The sequence below is a fragment of the Muscardinus avellanarius genome (genome assembly GCF_963383645.1).
Source record: "Muscardinus avellanarius genome assembly, chromosome: 11".
NCBI lineage: Eukaryota > Metazoa > Chordata > Mammalia > Rodentia > Gliridae > Muscardinus > Muscardinus avellanarius.
In genome coordinates this window covers 78,096,830-78,119,551 of record NC_137797.1, presented here as the reverse complement: position 1 = coordinate 78,119,551, position 22,722 = coordinate 78,096,830, and the positions used below count along the sequence as shown (strand labels likewise).

The window sequence follows — 22,722 nt, the reverse complement described above, 5'->3', positions numbered from 1 at the left end:
AATGCCAGCATTTGGGAGGCTGAGACAGGAGGATCCCGGTTTGCAAACAGCCTCAGTTACTTAGTGAGGACCTTTACAACTAAGTGAGACCTTGTTTCAAAATAAAGAATTAAAAAATAGGGCTGGGGGTATAGCTCAGAGATAGAATACCTCTGGGTTCCATCTCCAATACTGCAAAAAAAAAAATGTGGTCTAAATATCAACAATGTTTCTATGTTTCTAACAATCTAATTTTCTAAGAAATTTGAACAAATAATACACTTTTTAGAAAGATATTAGTAATTAGCAGACATATTGGTTATTTCAGATTCTATTTAAAAATCTGGAATATTGTGCTTTTTGTTATGAGTGAGTGACTTAGACCATGCAATAAAATCCATTAAAAGAACACAGTTTCAATTGCTCAATTAAAAAATAAAGCTGGGAATGGTGGTGCACACCTGTAATCCCAGTATTTGGGAGGCTGAAACAGAAAATCACAAGTTCAAGGACAGCCACAGCAATGCAATGAGACTCTCAGCCATCTAGTGAGAACTTGTTTCAAAACAAAAAGTAAAAAGGGCTAGGAACCACAAAAATAAATAAATAAAAGTAAAATCTCTTTGCATATAGTACAGAGATTTTCCACAGTATCCAACTGCATAAAATGCTTTACTTCAGGTATATAGAGATGTAATAATTTCTGCATATTTAGGGAATATTATGACTGACCTCTCCCCAGCTGCCATAGTTCCAGCGTGGACAAGGTCCGGAATCACAGTGCTTTGACTCTGGGGGCTTGGAGGCTGCATCGCAAAAACTGGAGCTTTGTCCATTCTCATCCTGGCAGACCACCACCCTCTGCTGAAGCCCTCTGGCACAGCTGCTGGAGCACTGGCAAGGACAAAACAGAAAGACATATGCCCTGCAGATTCCCCATGGTGCTACTGCACAGGGGCAAGACACTGACCCGACAGCAAGCAAACTCAGCCCTACGATCTCCCTCATCACATCACAGCTGGAGTCAGGAGAGTCGGACAGAACGCTGGAGTTTTACTGAGGGCTTCACTAGAATTTGTTGGTGAAAAAGTAACTCATGCTCACCTTAGGAAGTAATCCTTCCCCCTCATCATGCTAAATGTTAAGTAACAAGGAATTAAAATTTCAAGATATCACTGAGAAGAAATTTAAAAAATGAAATATAGTGTTAACTTACTTAATTTTTTCTTTTTTCTTTGGTGGTACTGGGGGTTCCTGGAAACCCTTCTACCTCCGGGCTACACTCCCAGACCTATTTTTATGCTTTTTTAAAATTTGGAAACAGGGTTTCTTAAGCCAGCGTGGCTGGCTTCGAACCTGCGGGATCCTCCTGTCTTCTCCTCCTCCCAAGCGCACGGCACCACGCCCGGCTAACTTACTTACTTTTATCTTGGTGTTTTTCTTTATTTTGTAGCATTAATATGTAAAATATGAACGATTACTTTACTTTTTATAGTTTTTTAATAAATACCAGTTTGCTGCACTGTTATCATAGCAGTATTTTGTTTCATTTCTTCATAAATATTTGCAGTCCTACCACTCAAAGCATTTTCCTCTTGTTTTTATTATAATGCACGCTAATCAGATTGTTCTTAAGTACATTCCTCTGTAATCATATCACATTAGTGTGCAGTTCAGTAAGAACTCTGGGGATTAGCAATCTGCATGAGAAAATACTTACTCCTTTTTAGATTTAAACTATTGATCTTTAGATGAATTTAGCATTAAAAGCATTTAATGTCATTCTGCACATATCTGTTAAAGGGTTGTCACATAACAAAATTACAGAATTGACCATAATTCAATAAAGGTGGCTTACTGATCCCCATGGTCCTGTTCTCCACTGGTTTCCTCCGATGGACAGATGCACCCCCTGATTTTGATTATCTTCGGGTTTGTGAGTTAATGGAAAATTCCTGCCTGGAAAATGGCTCGGCTGCTCAGAGGAACTAGGGAAGTGGCTGTACGTGGGTGGGCAGGCGGCCAGGTTACATTCTTGCTCTGTTGAAGGGCGAACCCCGGGATCACAGTAATTCTCATCAACTGGCTGGTGGTGGTTGAGGCATAAAACGTGTCGAGTTGCTTTTCCACGGCCACAGGATGCTGAACACTGACCAGAAATTTAGCCAACATTTACAATGCAATAAACAGCACTAACATTACGTTAAATATCAGATATGATACTTAGACGTCTCACTTCCTTTTTTCTCAAAATACTCACAGGTGACCAATTCGCTGCTTGCCATTCTCCACAAGGGCTAAAGCAGTCAGACACTTCAGCAGGTCGGGGCAAGTGGGCACAGTAAGATTCAGCTGCCATGCCATCGTGAGCATCACGGCAGCTGACATAGCGGGCTCGATGACCTCTTCCACACGACACAGAGCACTGGAAAAACAAATAATATCAAGATGTATTATAGCATCTCCCACTTCCCTTACCCACAGCTGTTGCTAACATTTCTAACACATCAATGTATATAATAAACAACATCACTTGGTATCATTCTGAGTCAAATACAGATGGGGAAGTAAATATCCTAGTTTAGTCCGCAAATTTCACAAATAGATATAATAATTTAAATGGATATAATGATTTGAAATAATGCTTAGTTAAATGTCAATATTAAATACAATGTGTATGGTAATCTTAACATATCATTAAAATAACCTTGAAGACTTAAGTAATGGAGAGTACATGTGATCTCATAATTAAAATATAGGACTAAAGCAAATTATATATTCCAGACACATTAAAGCTTTCAGTTCAGAAAGCAAGATGAAAATGTCTGTAGTTTAAATAAAAGATGATAAATGCCTGATATCATATCTGATTTTTATAACAACCTGTAACATAAGTATTATATTACCCTCATTTTGTCGATTAGAAAATAGACCCTGGAGAGCAGGGCATGGTGGTGCACGCTTGTAACCCTAGCGCTTGGGAGTCTGAGACAGGAGGATCACACAGGTTCAAAGCCAGCTTCAGCTACTTAGGCTCTCAGCAACTAGTGAGACGCTGTTTCCAAATAAAGTATAAAATAGGTCTGGCAGTATAGCCCGGAGGTAAAAAAGCCCTTGGGTTCCATCCCCAGTACCACACACACACACACACACACACAAAAAAAAAAAAAAAAAAAAAGAAAGAAAGAAAGAAAGAAAGAAAGAAAGAAAGAAAGAAAGAAAGAAAATAAATCTGGGGGAAAATGAAAGAAAATATATCCTGAAGGCTTACATTTTCTACTAAGAGACACAGGTTTTTGAAAAGCAGAGCTATCACCTAATTCTAAACCCTTTACTTCATCTATATCATCAAAATACCTGAGAATGAATGTATGCATTGACTTGGCAAATCTGTAGCAACCATTTTGCTGATGTCTAAAAGCATTCACAAGAAATGCTGCAGCTTTTAAACAGACTCACTTACTGGGGTCCAAGAACCATGTCTCCACTGTGCCACTCTACCCAAGGACCCAGCTGGTAATGAAGTGGCCCCAATGTTAGGGATAAATTGGCAAGATGTAAGAATACAGTCCTGTTCAAAAGAAAAACAGACTCCATAGAACATCATTTAATTAATCACCCCGATTTAAATTAAATCTAACATTTTATTTCTTATAAAATATAATTCAAAATGAGCTGCATATCAAATTACAAATATATAATCTAAATATTTTTATTTTCAAAGACACAAAATACTGTCAAGTGCTAGTAGTCGGCAGTAAAACTGAGTCTTAATTGGATCATTCTTCTGATATTTGAATAGAGTAAAAAATTTAAGTTTAAGTAGACAAAGTACATAAAAATAATTTGAGCACATAAGTATTCCTCCTGTATAATAAATATTTTTATTCATAATCCATGAAGACATTTCCTTTACCTGCCTGTCACCTGGGCGACTGGTTCCACGGCATTCTCTGTCGTCTAATACAGCACTCATTAGCTCACTGACACATTTAACAGCACGCATCTGATACCCATGTCCACAGGTGGAAGAGCACTGAAAGAAAAGGATGGCTATCAATAAACATCAAAACGATTATCAAAAATACATAACCCTCCATTTTCTTACTAAATGCAATTAACAGTATAATTTTAGTAGATCTTTCTACACCAGAATAAAGAACTGGTATTTATAAATTTAATCAATAAGCTTATTTATTCAAACTTATGTTTGCTAAAACACTAAAGTAAACAAAATGTACTATTATTGATATTTTTTTTTTTTTTCGTACTGGGGTTCCTGGAAACCCTTCTACCTCAGGGCTACACTCCCAGACCTATTTTTATATTTTTATTTGGAAACAGGGTCTCTTAGGCCAGAGCAAGCGGCTGGCTTCGAACCTGTGCGATCCTCCTGTCCCCACCTCCCAAGCGCGGGGGATTACAAGCATGCGCCACCACGCCCAGCTATTGATACAGTTTTAAAGGTTATATTGCAAAAATGTCAAGGCCAGATGCTTTTCAAACTGTACCTGGTATATGTCTCTTAATGTGCTAAGTAAATTTCAAGAAGATAAACGATGATAGCTAAAGAGATGAGTGGCTCTCAACAACTCTTGGTTCCTTTCACAGGTGCTACCCACTCTAGTCTAGTCTGGCCACTGCTCATCGCTCATCCTGCAATTTCTTAGTTGCCGTGGTTGGCAAAACTTCCCTAAACAATACCTTCTCTAAATACAGTAAAGATACCAATGTAAAGTAGAAGCTGAAAATATTTATAGTTTACAAATATTGATAGAAATAAAAAGATTATTAAGTAGCATTTTAGTTAACTAAAGTGAAGTCAAAATGAAAGCTGAAATATTTACCACAGCAAAATTCGCAGTAATGTCAATGTTTTGCATATACTCACAGAACCCCAGGGTCCTACTTGCCAGGAAGCACATGTGTGAAGCTCGCATGGTCTCAGAGATTCAGGCTTAGTGCTTGGCTCACAGAAGCCATCACTCAAGTGATCTTCATTCAGCTGACACCAGACCTGCCGCTGCTTGGTTCCTTTCCCACATGTAACGGGACACTGTAAGAAGCCAAAAAAAAAGCCTTACAAAATGATGCAATGACCAATCTGCACATCAAAATAAAGCTAGGAAATCATCCCTACAAGCGTTTTTCTCCCTCTCCTTTAGAGGCATTCACTGAATAATAACAGCTACCTCTAACTCCTGCTGTCCAAGTTCTACTGAGATATACACTTGTCCTAGAAGCAACGATGCAGAACTAACCATAAAATAAGTATATATCCCTAGCTGTTTTGAATATTAGCACTTCCTTATAAAAACTGTTATAAACTAAACATAAGCAAATGTCATTACCAATTTGATAACTATAGTTTAGAAGCTATTTATAAAACTTAAAATATGAACATTTAATTTTAAATTTTCTTATATTTTCTTGCTTTTATAACAAAATTACTAACAAAATTATAAAATAAATTTAGATATGTTGGGATTTTATAAAGCCTTTGATTGCAAAGCTTTCCTAATACATGATTATAGCAGCTCTAATCCCATGTGTTTAATGTTACCTCACTCCACTCACTAGTAGCCCAACTTGGACAGGAAAACTCATTGCAATTCTCTAATGTCCTTCGTGGAAGCTCTTGGCATTCTCTGTCAGCAAGATGGTGGCCAAAGTTATTTACACAATAAGATTCTCGAGACCTTTCTCCTCCTCCACAACTCCTGGAACACTGATTTAAAAAATAAAAGAAGGTTATGACTTTGAAAAATAGAAAAGATCAATTTTTTTACAAAAATGTACTTTAGAAAAACAAATATTTAGTTAGAAAAAATGGGGCAACTTCCCTTTAGCAGTGATTACTGTACCTGGGACCATTCTGAATAATGCCATCTTGTTAAGACACAGTCACCATGGCATGGCTCTCGGGTAGAAGGCTTAATTTGGTCACTGCAGTAATGGTCGTCTACTGGAACAGTCTGTCCTTTATGAATGGAATATTTCATACAATGGATGTCCAAGGACCTATATCCTTGACCACATCGGGAGGAACATTCACTTTTGCCTACAACATGCCACCTAGAAAAAAGGGTGGTATTACACTTTGGAGTTGTGCTAATTAACACAAATTTGAAAATAAATTCAGAGACTCATGCAAGGGATTCAAGTTCAAAAAGCTTAAAAGTTGATGGGCAAGCTATCTGAATATATTTGATATGTCACTGAAATTAATGATTAATAGTTTTTAGAGATAGCCTAAATTTTAATTTCAAAGATAAGAAAATGAAGCCCAGAAAGACTGTGTATTTAAATGGTATAAACACTTGATCTTTATTCTTTTTTGGTCAGAAATCTGACTTTTTTCCAAATAAAATCTTAGTTGCTCCTCAAATATATGAACATGGAACTCATGTAGTATAAGCTGGAGCTAGGGTATCAAACTATACCTACTGATCTCACCCTGACATTTGTTGGCAACTTTGTTGGTACATGCAAGGAACTGCAAGCTTCCCCCCCCCCCCAAATCCTTGGAAAGCAACTGGTTCAGATCAAGATCATCCAAGGACTAAGTGGCAGAGTTGAGACTAAATGAGTTTATCCACCTCCCAATCAGGTAAGTTCTTCCCATGTGTACCCCTGACAGTATTTTGATATATGAGAGAATGTCTGGGAATTTGACATCAATAAAGATAAAACCTGTAAAAGTTGGCAAAATGGTTTCTGTAAAGTATTTCTCATGAATTTGTCTGATCTCTATTTAGAAATGATTTTCAAAACATTTTTCTACAAGTTAAAATGCTAGCTTTAGCCAAATTATCTCAATTACAGTCTAGCAATCTATTATTACGAGTGCACCAGTATAATGTAGCACAGAATTCAAAGAGCTCCTTTTCAGTAGCATCCCAAAGATTTCATTGTGCATCAAAAATGTAGACAGTCCTACCACTAGGCTTTTGTGTATATCATCAAAAAACAATAGTGTGTGTGTGTGTGTGTGTGTGTGTGTGTACCCATGGGTGTGTATTTTCTCATTCTTGCTAAATGAGTTTCTGACTAACCTTCAATTTTAGATGTTACCTGCTACAATGCAAAAAATAAATATTAAAATTAAAATGTTAAACAACAGGAAGATGGGTTATTTTCCTTAGTGTCAATCTATTATAAAAGGACAAGAAATTAATTCCAGAGGTGAAAACTTTGCTACCCTGATCTATGATCACATACCTTAGTGTTTAATGTATTAAAATACTAGGAAAAAAAGGAAAATATTTTCAAATCTACTAACTTTATAAGTTTCATGGTTGATGAGTTCAGTAGGAACTACAGAATCATGCTGTAAATTTATTGTTTTAGAACTTAAACCATGGTGTTTCAGATTAGAGTTTATCTGTGTTTATTTTAAAGACAAGATTGCTTCCTCTTTTTTAGAAGTATCATTCAGACCTATATACTGGTGTTCAGCAAAAATAATGAATAAAAATTGAAATGAATTACTGAGTTCCACCACAAATTAGTGAATCTAAAATTTTCTAATGGCAGAAAACAAAGATGACTATTAATTACTTGTCCACTCTATATCAGACACTGTGTCCAATGATTTATATCTTATTTTGCTTATTAGTTTCAATGCACTATCACACTTTATTTCTCTTTTACCTTAGTTCACAGTCTGTATTGCACCTTTCAGTCACAAACAAGGGCAGTGGCAAGTGGTCACAACTTTGATTAGACACAATCACATGATCACTCTTACGTACGCAGGTAATTTTTCTTCTATGAAGACCTTGACCAAAGTCAAATAAAAATTAAAAATCAAAGAAAAATTTACATAAGATCTGTCCTACTTATTTAATTCTACCAATGGTTCTAATGATTCAACCAAGAAATTAAAATTTTCACCACCACAAGTATACTGCTCTATTAACCCAGTATTTTTACTATTATAATCAATAAGCTACATCCTGAATGACTGAAGAGATTGTTTAGTAAAGAGACAGTAAGATGGACAGAGGCTGTTCAGGAACAAGAGCGTGGGTAGGTCTGGTACTGCTGTAATATGGTGCACAATATTATTGTCCACTATTTCCCCCTTTCCCTGTAAGAGAACTGCATATCTTTACTTGCTATGATGTCATGGTAACTTCCTGTGTGGAAAGAACACTTCCCTGTCCACAGGCATCAGCCCTGTGCCAACTGACTCAAGGGGCTGTTCCTATTCCAGTTTCAATAGCTCTCTTTTCCTTTTCCCTCTGTCTCTGGAACAGGATTTCCCAGATAGGAATGATATTTCAGCCTGGAATCATGAATGAAAAGGACATTAATAGCCACTAAAATATCAGTGGTGTCACAGGTTGTGAGGAAAGAGGGCAGGATGAAAAAGTGAAGCATGGGGGTTTTTTAGGGAGTCAAACTTCTCTGGATGATACTGTCATCACACGTGTGTTGAACCCATAGTTTACAACACAAAGACTTAACCCTAATATGAACTATAAACTTTAGTTGATAATAATGCATTAAAATTGGCTTATCAATTTTATACATGGGCCAAACTAATGCAGGTGTTAACAACAGGGAACATGGGAAAGGTGGTGGTTGACGGGGAGGGAAGGAAGGAGGAACAGTCAAACATTTTGTACTTTTGGATCACATTTCAATAAACCTAAAGATATTCTAAAAATAAAGCCCATAAATTTTTTTGGTAAAACGACATGAATACAGATAACCAATGAGAATAGCCAATGAGCAGCCAAACATATGTAGGAACAATAAACAAACCTTTGTTCTAAGCCACTGAGATATGTCAGTTGTTTGTATGAGTATAACCAAAGCATAAGAAAACTAAGAAACTGGGTTTGGTGGCGCATGCTTGTAATCCCAGCATTTGGGAGGCTGAGACTGGAGGATCGTGGTTCATGGACAGCCTCAGCTACTTAGTGAGGCCCTCTGCAACTTAGTGAGACCCGGTTTCAAAATAAAAAATAAAAAATAGGGCATGGGGTATAGCTTGGAGGTTGAATGCCCCTGGGTTCCATCCCCAGACCCGCAAAAAAAAAAAAAAAAAAAAAAAAAAAAGAAAAAAGAAAACTAAGAGAAGTGCTTATAATAAATTAGAGTAGTCTGAGTTTACACTTTCTGCAAAGAGAAGATAGTTTAAGCAGTCAGCAACATGATCAAATTTCTGTTTTATCAAAGCTCAAATGTGTACTCCCAGTTGACTAAATATGAACATACATGTTTAGTCAGGTGTGGTGGCACACGCTTGTAATCTCTGCGCTTGGGAGGTGGAGACAGGAGGATGGTGCAGGTTCGAAGCCAGTCTCACTGGCTTAAGAGACCCTGTTTCCAAATAAAAATATAAAATATAAAATAGGTCTGGAAGTGTAGCCCGGAGGTAGAAGGGTTTCCAGGAACCCCCAGTACCACCAAAAAAAAAAAAAAGAAAAAAAAAGAAAGAAAGAAAGAAAGAATATGTTTATCTTTTATCTTCCCTGAACAACCTTTAAAATGTGTATGGAGAATTTTTTAAATTTAAAATGCATGCCAATTGTTAAATTGTTATGCATTTTAGGAAAGTCTCTTACACAAAAGAGACCAACATGAAAAAATAAAGAGATAAGGCAAACTCAGTAGGCATGAAAAGGAACTTTTGAAAATTAAAAGTGGATATAAATTAGATATTAAGCAGAGCCAGGAAGCTTCATGAAATCTAAGCCTATGAAAGGGGGAATGCAAAAAGGAAATAAATCATTTAAGCCACAGAATCCAAGAAAAGTCCAGCAATCAAAAACACCAGGTTCCTCTGAGGAGGTGAATGTGTGAAGAGCAGGCCTGAAAAATGAACAATGGATTTAAAAGTATCTGTGAAAAATAGGTATACAACAACCCTTCTAGCCAAGAATGGCATTGCCTAATAAAAACAGCATGTATGCCACTTAGGTAATTTAATCCTTCTTTTCTTCTCTTCCTTCATTTACTTATTTTGTGTATGTGGGTGAGGGGAGGGACTGGGGTTTGGACCCAGGGACATTCTACCTCTGAGCAACACTTCAAGGTCTAATTTAATTTTTATTTTGAAACATATTCTCACTAAGTTGTAGAAGGCCTCGCCAGATTGCTGAAAGTGGGCTTGAACTTGCAATCCTCTTGTTTCAGCCTCCCAACAAGTATGTGGCAACACATCCAGTTAATTTTATATATTATGAAGTAAAAAGATATGGATGAGGCCGGGCGTGGTGGCGCACGCTTGTAATCCCCGCGCTTGGGAGGCAGAGACAGGAGGATCGCACAGGTTCGAAGCCAGCCGCGCACGCTGGTTTAGGAGACCCTGTTTCCAAATAAAACTGTAAAAATAGGTCTGGGAGTGTAGCCCGGAGGTAGAAGGGCTTCCAGGAACCCCAGTACCACCAAAAAATAAAATAAAATAAAATAAAATAAAATAAAATAAAATAAAAAAATAAAAAGATATGGATGAGATTTTTATAAAATTTATTTTTAACCCCAAATATCTAAAATATGATCATTTCAACATTGCACCAATATAACAATTATTAGCAATATATTCTACATTCTTTTATATTAATTTTTAATAAAAATAAAATTAATGCAAAAAGTGAAGGGAAATTAAATCTGATAAATAATATGCTTGAAAAATCTAAGAAAAAATTCATAGTTCTAGCCAAAAGCTTCAGGTCTGAGAACTTTCATTACACAGAAAAATAAGTAAACAAGCAAAGAAAACTGAAAGAATTAAATTTTAGGGAAACAAAAATGCTACATAAAAGGAGAATGTAATCATAATGTACTTTGTGGCAAAGAATTAATAACTCCTTTTCTTATTTAAGGGACTTTTCTGGTTTGGCCTCCCACACCATCTCTCGTCATATTTTACCTAAATCCTAGAATCCTATTATTTGGTGTGTCTTCTGCATTTAAGAATGCTCCTTCATTCACTAGTGGCCTGGATCTGTTCTTCTGGCTCCCCATGTCCACAGCCATCGGCTGGCTTGCACATGCCAAACTGGAGTGCTAGTCCCTGCTCCCCAAACTCCACCTCTTCTCCTTATTTATTTATTTTTTCTTTTGCGGGTCTGGGGATGGAACCCAGAGGCATTTGACCTCCGAGCTACACCCTCTGTCCAGTTTTTTATTCTTTATTTTGAAACAGGGTCTCACTGAGTTGCAAAGGGCCTCACTAAGTAGCTGAGGCTGTCCACGAACCGCGATCCTTCAGTCTCAGCCTCCCGAATGCTTGGATTACAAGTGTGTGCCACCACGCCCGGCTCAGCTCTTCTCTTTAAAGCACACTCAGGTATCAAGGCAAAACCTTTTTTCTTCTGCATGACCAAGGTTCTTTATTTCTCTTCTAGCATTTATCTAAGACAACTTGGTATCATCTACAGCAACTATAGTACCTGTTCTCCTACTGTCTTTCTGGGCAGCCCTGTCCCAAAGAGACAAGACCACAGCTGTGCCTCTTCCTAATTAGATACCACACAGTTCTTTCTGTACCTTGTCACATCGGTTTGATAGTCCCTCACATCTTATCATCTGTGGTAACTGCCTCTGGTCACCTACCTTCTCTTATAAGCTCCCCACTATTCTGTTCTGAGCTCCTTCCCTCTGATCCACTGCTGTTTCTCATTCCCAAGCATCTTCTCTCTTCACTATGAAAACTACTTTCCATTCCTTCATTCCTTTCAAATGCGTGTGTGTGTGTGTGTGTATTTGTTACTAGGGATTGTACCCAGAAATATTCTACCACTAAGCTATATCCCCAGACGTTTTAAATTTTAAAACAGGGTCTCACTAAATTGCTGACACTGACCTCAAACCTGTAATCCTCTTGTGTCAGCTTCCCACGTACTAGGATCACAGGTGTGTGCCGCTGTGCACAGATTGTTTATACACACACACACACACACACACCTTCTACTATACATATACATACATATATATATACATACCATATACATATACATACCATATACATATATATATGTATATATACATATATATATGTGTATACACACACACACACACACACACACACACACACACACTTTCAGCTTCAATTTCCTCACAGCCTTCTTCTGCCATCCTTTCTATGGTGGTCATCTCTGTGTGTGTACATTAAAATATCTACTGGTGTTTCTGCTGCATCTACTAGACCCTAAAACCTGAATGCAGAATTGGGGCCTTACTAATAATCAGAAACAAAGCAACCTCTCAATTAATATTTCCTGCATTGAACATGGTATCACACAATTAAGAATCCATAATTATAGACTGCAAAAAGTTACCATTTTATTTCTCTACTATTGATCTCAGCTTTGCTATTTCTTTTTCTGCTGTTTTCAGTTATGCATGTCATTAGTAAAAATACATTTTCTCATGGTCAGCAAGGGCAAATAAAGAATGAAAAATTGGTTGATAGTGCAACACTAAAATATGACAGGGTGCTAAGAAAGTGTGTGTGTGAACAGAGTAGCTAAGATGGCAGATATTTCACTGGGAGACAGGATGTAAGTAAGTTAGAGAAACTTTCTGCAACTTCAAAAAATAACAGAATGAAAATTTAAGAGGAAAGGAAGAGTAATGGAAAATGTTCATAAAGGTAAACTTAAATGAGGTTAAGTATAAGAAACAAAGAATGGACTTCCAGGAAGACAGAAACCAAGGGAAACAGCACATCAGTCCTGCTCTTACCTAATCTCCACTGCCGTAAAAACAGCATTCTTATGCAAGCAAGAAAACACCATAACTTTAAAGAAAACATGATAAGTAAAAGGTAGCAGGGGGGAAAAAAGCTGGAAGACTGATCAGAGAACAGAAAAGAACCCAGCCTGCCTTCAATGGCTGCAGCTGCAGGAGCCACGGTGGTACAATTTTGCCACACCGCGCCTGACTACAAAGACTCACAGAAAAAGAACCGATGACTTAAAATGAAGTAAGCAGCTGCAGCTCATTGTAAGCCATCAGTTCCTCGTATGCAAACACCAGCTACAACTTGCATCAGTGCCCAGCTCACAATGCCCTCCAGAGATCCAGAGCAGTACTAAATAACACCATAAGTAAACCCGCCATCCCCATGGGAAAACACCCAACATCCTCAGAGACTCCTGAAGCTGTGATAAACTCCCTGAGTTAGAGACTTTGCAGATCAATCCGGCAAAGGAAGAGATGGAGTTTGCTGTTGGAGATAGCAGAGGCTCAGAGAGTCTAAGATTCTGCATCAGTAAAAAGCATGGAGACCTATGTTTAACCCTAAATTTAACTAGTAGGATCTCTGAGAATACCACCGACCACAAAATTATGGTAAACAGGGTTCGGATCAGCCCAGACCAGACCAGCCCTAACTGTGGCAAACAGAGACTCTTACCTATATACTGAATTTGGAACCAGAGGCACACATCAATTACACAGGAAAAAACTCAGGCTCTACAGCCATGGAAAGTGTGGAGGGTGACCTACACTTAACACTAGACCCAGCCCCATTGATACGAGCCATCTGCATAGACTGATTAAAGACTCAGAGAATCAGGCTTACAACAGGAAAGGTACAAGTGGCACTCAATGTCTATACAGAGAGAGACTGCAGAGTCCCAGTGTGTTGAATATTCATATATCTATAGGGTTACATTATATTGTTGTCATTTTGTTTTGTTTTTGTTTTGCATTTTTTATGTGTGAATATATGCTTGTTTGTTTGTTCTCTTCCCAACCCCTTTCCCAAGCTTCTTTTCTTGTATATACTTACTCTCTTCTCTTCTTCCCTTTTTTTTCTCTTCCCTTCTTTGTCTTCTATTAAATCCATTTAATATCACTATACTAAATACTCTACATTGGTTACTAAAATACTAATACATATTTACTATCTCTAATCTCTACTATATACTACCTTACCAAACTCATACTCTCATTAGATTCAATCCTATCTTTGGCTTTACCCTATTTTTGCATTTACAACTTCACTTCCCTCTTCACTCAACCTTCACTGTTGAATACAACACAACTTGCCTTTGGAAATACCAGCTGACACCTAGAGACTGAGAAAAATCTATCAAAAGCAACAGATACAAACTTCTGAAATCATGAAAAGGAGGAATAACAGGGAAGCAATGAGCTCCCCAAACCCAACAATAACAGAATCTGACAACACAGAATTGCAGGGATCACCAGAAGGACAAATCAGAAATTTAACATTAGAAATTACACAGGACTTCTGAAAAGAATTTAGAGAAAATCTGAAAGGAATAAAGAATGCAATCATTGAAGTGAATGCATCAATTCAACTATAAAAAATTGATTAGACCATATGGGTAATAGAATCTCACTCTTAGAAGATGATTACTCCAAAAAAGAATGCAATATATATATTAGAAAAAAACAATTCAACAGCATGAATTGGACATTGAAGAGATATGGGCCCATCTTAAAAGAGCTAACCTAAGAATAATAGGCATAGAAGATGGAATAGAAGGTGAAACCAAAGGGATCAACAATCGTTTCAAAGAAGTAATATTAGAAAATTTTTCAAACATAGAACAAGAAGTTAATACACAGGAACAGGAAACTTATAGAACCCCCTTTACACAAGATTAAAGAAAAGGTTCATCATGACACATAATAATCAAACTGATAAACATAGAAGCCAGGAAGAGAATTTTCTATTTTATTTTTTTTGCTTTAAACCTGCCTTTGTGGCATTTTATTTTTTTAATTGGTACATTGTAATCATATATCACATTGGAATACAAGACTTGAGAGGATATACAAGCACACATCATCCAATTAGCCCTTATCCAGCCCCCATCCCATTCCCTCCCCCTCCCTTGATCCCATGCTTGTTTGGTGATTAACTTTGATACATTTGTTTATGTATCTCCTATGTTTTAAAGAGGCTCCATCCTCCCCTATTCCATACCCTCTGATTGGTCACCTTAGTTGCTTCACTATAGGGCCCTTTCTATAGCTTGACATCTCAGGAAGAGAATCTTAAAGGCAACAAAAACAAAACACCAAGTGACATCCAGAGGCAAATCAATTAGAATCACTTCAAACATCCCAAACCAAGTCATGAAAGCCAGAAAAGACTGGAATAGCATATTACAAACTCTGAAAGAAAATAACTTGCAGCCCCAAATTTCCTACCCAAGAAACTATCTCTCATATTAGACAAGGAAATAAAAATCTTCCATGAAAAGCAGAAGCTGAAAACATTTATGTCTTTCAAACCAGTACTAGAGAAAATACTCAGAGATTAACTGCAAAGAAGATATACAAGCACACATCATCCAAATAACATATGCCAGAACCAGAGAAACAAGAATTTTCATCAAGTAAACAAATAAGCATAAAGAACAAACACTACCTGAAACAGAAGATAAAACTCAAAATGTCAGGAATTAAAAATCATCTCTCAACTAAACAATAAAAAGAGATAAGGTGGAAAAATGGATTAAAAATCAGAATCCATCTATCTGCTGCCTGCAAGAAAAACACCTTACAAGCAAAGATAGTAACTAAAGGTAAAGGGCTGAAGCATGGTAATCCATGCCAAAGGAACCCAAAGACAAGCAGGAGTAACAACTATGATATCAGACAAGTTAGATTTCAAGCCCAAGCTTATTATAAGAGAAAAACTAGGTCGTATTTACTGGTAAAAGGAATAATCCAGGAAGAGGAAATAATGGTAGTCAGTGTTTATGCCCCAAACATAGGTGCAGCTACTTTTATAAAACAAACTCTTTGTGACATTAAGTCACATATAAGTTTAAATACTATAATACTGAGAAACTTCAATACTTCTTTCACACTTTTTGACTGATATTCTAGAAAAAAGGTCAGTAAAGATGCTTCAGATCTAAAGAACACCATGAAACAAATAGACCTATTAGACACATATAGAATATTCCAACCACTACAGCAGAGTTTATATTTTTCTCAGCTGCTCACAGAACCTTCTCTGAAATAGTTTATATCCTGGGCCACAAAGTGAGCACTAGCAAATTCAAAAAATGTGACATACTTCCCTGTGTCTTTTTAGACTATCATGAAATGAAATTAGACATTAACTTTAAGACCCAGAAAAATTGCATATACAGGTGGAGTCTGAAACACCACACTGCTGAATGAAGAATGGGTCATAGAGTCATAGAAGAGATAAGAGGTAAAAATCAAGAAATTCCTAGAAACAAATAAAAATAGAGATACAATATATCAAAACCCCTGGGACACTTTGAGGGCAGTATTAAGAGGAAAATTCATATTACTGAGTGCCCACATAGGAACAGAAAATCATCAAATAAAAAGCCTAATGACACAACTCATAGCCCTTGAAAAAGATTAGCAGTCACCCTAAAGCCAGTGGAAGACAGAAAACTGTTAAAATCAAAGTAGAAATCAACAATGTAGAGAATAAAAGAAATACAGAAAATCAATAAAACCAACACTGGTTTCTCAAAATATTAACAAGATACACAAACCACTAGCCAACTTAAACAAAAAAAGAATCAAATCAAATTACAAATATAAGAGATGAAAAAGGAGATATTACCATAAACAGTGTAAAATCCAGAGGATTATCAAAACTACTTTGAAAAACTGTACTCCAATAAAATGGAAAACCTGGAAGAATTGACAACTTTCTAGATAAATACAGAAAAATGAAAATAAACCCCATTTTCTCACCCTGCACAAGAGTCAATTCAAGATGGATCAAAGACTTGGAAATCAGCCTAGAGACCTTGAGGCTCCTTGAAGAAGTCATAGGTCCAACATAGCACATAGGCACAGGTAAAAACTTTCTCAACAAGACTCCAAAGGTACAAGAAACTAAAAGGCAGATCAATATATGGGATTGCATGAAACTGAAGAGCTTTAGTAAAGTAAAAAAAAACTACTGATAATCTCAATCAGGAGCTAGGCCTGATGGTGCACACTTGTACTTCACCCATTTGATACAATTTGGAGGCTGAGACAGGAAGATAGTGGTTTGCAAACAGCCTCAGATACTAGTTAGCTTGGCCCTTTGCAACTCAGTGAGACCCTGTTCCAAAAATAAAAGAATAAAAACGGGCTGGGGTTATAGCTTAGAGGTAGAACACCCCTGGGTTACATTCCCAGTATGGCAAAAAAAAAAAAAAAAGAAAAGAAAAGAAAAAATAAAAAAGAACCTCAACCGAGAGCCAAAGAATAGAAAAAGCATTTTTGCCACCTACTCCTCCAATAGAGGACTAATATCTAGAATATACAGAGAATTCAAGAAACTCAGTACTAAGAAAACAAATAATCCAATAAAAAATGAGCAAGTGAACTAGGCACTTCACAAAAGAAGAAATTCAAATGGCCAATAAATGTATAAAAATACTCAACATCATTAGCAATCAGAGAGATACAAATCAAAACTTCACTGAGATTTCACCTAACTCCAACTAGAATGAAAACACAAACAACAGACAACAAACTTTGGCAAAGATGTGGAGAGGTGGGAACTCTTTAATACATTGCTCATCGGAATGAAAATTAGTGCAACCACTTTGGAACAGTATGGAGAATCCTCAGAAGAATGGGAATGAACTTACCATATGATTCAGCAATACCACTCTGGGTATCTACCCAAAAGAAAGTAAACCAAACTACCAAACGAATGCATGTGTATCTATGTTCATAGCTGCACAATTCACCATTGCTGAACTATGGAACTAGCCAAGATGTCCTCAACAGATGAATGGATTACAAAACTGTGGGATATGTACACAATGGAATTTTACTCAGCCATAAAGAAAAACAATTATGTCATTTGCAGGGAAATGGATGGAACTGGAGAACATTATGTTAAGTGAGATTAGTCAGTCACAAAAAATAAGAAATCAGATGATCTACCTAGTATGCAGAAGCTAGGGAGAAAGTGGGTCATAAAAGAAACTCTAGACAAAGAAGGAGATACTATAGATGAGCAAATACGGCGACCTAAGTGAGGCAGACAGGCAAGGGGAAGAGGGAAATTCCCCTAAATAGCAAACATTAGTACATTAGCAAACATATCAATGTCAACCACTAAACCAAACATAAAATGGAGGGAAGGCAGAGGGAATGAGGTGGGTCCTGGGTAAGGGTTAATTGGGTAATGTGTGCATGTATGCCTGTATCACCTTGTATTCCATTATGATGTATGATTACAATGCATAAGTAAAAATTTTTTTAAAAATAAATAACAAATAATGAATGAGGAAAAAAGTAGAAAGGGGGGAAAATGGACACTTTTGTATGCCTATGTAGAAAAATGGGAGGTTTCAACTGGCAGCCAGACTAAAAGGGACCCAGCACGTACAGTTAAACTTTTATTTAATACCAGGATACCTTGACACATTTTGGTACAGTCCTGCCATGGTCCATAGAGATCCCAAGTAAACAGGTCACTCCTCTCCTCCACGGGGATATTAAAGGAATAGTGTACATCAGGGTTGTATAAATTACCCACACATAACACCTCAATAAAAATAAAAAGGAACAGGTAATTAATTTATAAATGATACATTAAGACATCTTTTCAGATTTAATAATAAATGGTGTGCACTTAACTGGTACACTTCAGGAATACAATTAAAAAGTAAGTCTTATTAACTACTGAAGATCTACCTGCAAAACAAGGTCTTCCTCCAGTCGATCAGTGCTATTAATTCTTTCAATTGCGTTGTTTGATCCACTGTATTCAAAAGCAGTTTTCCGTATGAAGATTTCTTTCTTTGCCATACTTACAACAAAATTTCCATTCAAAAAAAAATTACCTTGAGCATCAGATAAGGCTGTAAAAGAATAAAATGTCGCTCAAGAAACAATAAAGCTCAGCAACAGTACAGGAAACTTACCTTTTAAAATTCAAACCCTTTATGAATTTAAAGAATGTAACTTAATATTAAGAAAAAAACTTTATGTACTATATTGTGGTATCTGATCTTAATTAGGGAAATTTCAACATGTCAGCCAAAAATCATAAAATAAATGCACCCTATGCTTTTCTATCTGAGGAGGTCATCTTTTTTCTTTCTCCCCCCCCCCCAGGGGTTCCTGGAAACCCTCCTACCTCTGGGCTACACTCCCAGACCTATTTTTATACTTTTTTATTTGGAAACAGAGTCTCTTAAGCCAGCGCGGCTGGCTTCGAACCTGTGTGATCCTCCTGTCTCCGCCTCCCAAGCACGGGGATTAAAAGCGTGCACCACCACGCCCGGCTGAGGTCATCTCAGTAGCTTCAGGAGAAACATACAGAAAGTGACAAGGCAGAAAGAAATCAAAGCCCCAGCAGAAAGATCCACTAAGTCAACCCTGGTCATTGGTAGAGGGAAAGGAGGAGCAGTTAGGCTGCTCCACATTCCATTATTTTTTTGAAAATAATGAATAAAGTTTCAAAACTTTAGGGTCAATATTCTAAAAAGCTATTCAATGACTACACCATTCTCTATACAAATGTCCGAATACATTTATGAAGAGACACTGTTACTCTTGATATATATGTAAATACCTGCTTTGCAAAATAATACTGCTGTCTTCTCTGTTCATACCCTTTCTTGTTCTTTCCCATTGACAGGTATAAAATGTAAGCCTGTCAAGTATGTATTTGTGGTTTTAAGCTACTCCAATTAATTGTAATATCATCTTAGACAAACTTCTTGCTCTAGACTATGTAATAGAGCTAAAATCCATTTCAATCTTAACAGGCCCTTAATCAGGATCACATTTAAAAAATGTTTATACTGGGTGTGGTGGTGCACACTTGTAATTCCAGTACTTGGGAGGCTGAGACAGGAGGATCCAGGTTTACGACCCGCCTCAGCTATTGAGTGAGGCCCTCCACAGCTTAGGGAGACCCTGTTTCAAAATAAAGAATAAAATCAGGTTGGGGATATAGCTCAGAAGTAATATGCCCCTGAATTCAATCTTCATATCACACACACAAAAAAGTTAGTAAAAGTATATAAATTGTAAAGCACTATATTATTAATTTTTAAGAGAATAAAAATTAATTAAAATTGCATAACAATCAAACTCCTATATTAATCAAATACCTTTCCACTTGGTTTACTTTTGCTAACTTCTCAGTGGAACAATAGCTTTTGGGATTAATAATATTTGTTTGGCATTCCAGGAAGTCTCACCAAGCACACATTATTTGTAGCTCGACTTTATAATAAATAAAATTCTCCTCTAAAAGAGCAATCATAAAGTGATTGTTATTACAAAATAAGTTGTGTTTCTCTGTATAGGCACACTAGTTTACCTCCTTCATATATTATACTGAACTTAACAAAGAACAAATAACATTCTGTATTTGTCCTATGAAACATTCCTTTGGGTAAGAATCTATATTTTATCAAATGTAGTTAGGACTATTTAAGGAGCTATTGGTTACATGAACTCTAAGAGAAATAAACAGAACCTTTCTGTGAGATTTCATACTTTTCCCTACTTTTAATTTAATAAGTTCTTCAATATAATTTTTTAAAACCTGTTCTAGTAATTTTATGTGTTATTTTACTTACTTCAAATTAGATTTTGATATTTGCATTTTACTTCCCTTAGAAAATATGATACTTTATTGATGAATATTTCTAATTTTTAAATTTGGGCAGACCAAGTGGCCCATTTTTAAGAAACTGCATATGCTTAACTTGTTGAATGACTTTATCAACAATATATGTAATATTTTTATCAGAAGAAAAAATTTTTTCAACTAAATATAAAAGGATAATAAATCAAAATATTTACATTTGATTCTCTTTGAGAATTTTTTGCATTTTTTGAGATGAAAGTGATAAATTGTAACCTTTTTTAGAGTGTGTGTGGGGGGGGGGCACTGGAGATTGAGCCCGGGGGCATTTTACCTCTGAGCTAAACTCTCAGCCCTATTTATTTTTTTTATTTGGAAACAGAATCTCTAGATTGTTGAGAATCTTACCACATTGCTGAGGCTGTCCTCACACCTGTGATCCTCCTACCTAGCCTCCCAAGTACTAGGATTGCAGTTGGTCGCCATCACACTGGACTTCTAAAATCAACCACTTTTAAATTACCTAGTTTAAAATTTTTCCATTACCCCCAAAGTAACCCTGTACCCATTAAACAGTTTTTCCCTTTAAATTTGGCTTTATCATAACAGATTCACATTCCCAAGTATTGAGTATTATGATAATTATAAGTATTAATTAGCTGGGTCGATATTTCACACACATTTTTACTAATGTGAAGCAATTAATTCCTTAGTACCAGCTCCACATCACAACCTATTTTAGCTTGGTGAATTTCAGATAAAGTCAACTTTAAGATATTTCTCAGAAAAAAGAAAAGCTTTGTAAAATCTTTTCCTGTTGTGTCTAAGCAAAATTCACTATACTTTAAAGCTAATTTATAAAAATAAATACCACAAATTATGTCTATACTTAGAAATAGCTAAAGGGAATATAATGTCACTATATTCATAAACATCTAAAAATATAAAACCACAGTTCCTTTTCTGTTGTTTTTTAAATTATACTTTTATCGGTATAACTATATATCATTGGGTTTACAGTGAAAGAAACACACATCTTTATTTCCCAGTGCATTTCTCTCTGCATCCTGCCCTATTCCTTTCCCTTTACCCTTCAGAATACCAAGATTGGCTTCATGAACGTACACAGGATTGTTTGAACTGTTTCCTTCATCAAGTCTCCTCTTCCCACCCTACCTATCTCCCCAAATCTGCCTCCACTATCATAGTGGTATCACTCCTGATTATTTGAAGTCTGTTTTGTTTCCATTTCTTTCTAGTTTTCACATATAAGAGAAAACATATAACCCTTTACTTTCTGAGACTGGCTAATTTCAGCATTCTCTTAATTCCATCCATTTTTCCTGCAAATGACATAATTTTGTTCTTCTTTAAGGCTGTACTCAGTGTGTGTACACATCACAGTTTTACAACTCATTCATCTGTTGACAAATATTTAGGCCAGTTCCATAGTTTGGTTGTTGTGAACTGTGTTGCTAAAAATAGGGATACATACACAGGTATCACTATTATAATCAGACTTCAATTACTTTGGAAAGATGCTCAGTAGTGCTACCGCTGGATGTTAGGAATGTTCTATAATCAGTCTTTCGGGAAAACTACAAACTGATTTCCATAGTGAATGTACTAATTTGTAATCTCACCAATAGTGTGTAAGGATTCCTGTTTCCCCTCATACTTGACAGCATTTATTTGATGATTGCTATTTTTACTGGAGTTAGATGGAATCCCAGTATAGTTTTGATTTGCATTTCCCTGATACCTAATGATGTTGAACATTTTTTCATATATTTATTGGTCATTTGTATTTCTTTCTTTGAAAAGGGTCAATTCAGTTCAATTACTCATTTTATTAAGAGGATTATTTTGTTTTTAGTGCTAAGTTTTTTAAAGTTCTTTATATTTCCTAGATATGTGTCTTCTACCAGAGGAGTTACTGGCAAAGATTTTTTCACAATTTATAGGCTCTGTTTTCAGACTCTTGATTGCTTCCTTTGACGCACAGAAGCTCTTTAATTTTATGCAATCCCTTTTACTGATCCTTTTTTTCCCCCTGAGCTTTGGAGGGCTTATTGAAGAAGTCTCTACCATTGCCTGTGTATTGGAGAGCTGGGTATATGCCCTCTTCTAGTGACTGCATAGTCTCTGGTCTGATTTCTAGGTCTTTTATCCATCTTGAATTGATTTGGATGCAGAGT

At 36.4% G+C, this 22,722-nt stretch overlaps 1 protein-coding gene across 2 annotated transcripts in view; it reads right to left on the bottom strand.

The window, feature by feature from the left end:
• The window catches only part of ADAMTS20 (ADAM metallopeptidase with thrombospondin type 1 motif 20), a gene marked incomplete at both ends in the record, with an annotated part of 191,686 nt that overhangs the window by 66,774 nt on the left and 102,190 nt on the right, over positions 1–22,722 (bottom strand). Inside the window, 11 exons of one of the 2 annotated variants that reach the window (XM_080705454.1) lie at positions 712–873; positions 1,838–2,128; positions 2,240–2,404; positions 3,443–3,550; positions 3,896–4,015; positions 4,871–5,035; positions 5,543–5,707; positions 5,844–6,054; positions 7,633–7,759; positions 18,304–18,466; positions 18,616–18,782. In XM_080705454.1, coding sequence (XP_080561580.1) covers positions 712–873; positions 1,838–2,128; positions 2,240–2,404; positions 3,443–3,550; positions 3,896–4,015; positions 4,871–5,035; positions 5,543–5,707; positions 5,844–6,054; positions 7,633–7,759; positions 18,304–18,466; positions 18,616–18,782 — 1,844 coding nt within the window. The remainder of the gene's footprint in view (positions 1–711; positions 874–1,837; positions 2,129–2,239; positions 2,405–3,442; positions 3,551–3,895; positions 4,016–4,870; positions 5,036–5,542; positions 5,708–5,843; positions 6,055–7,632; positions 7,760–18,303; positions 18,467–18,615; positions 18,783–22,722) is intronic. The other variant, XM_080705455.1, reaches the window with a different exon arrangement.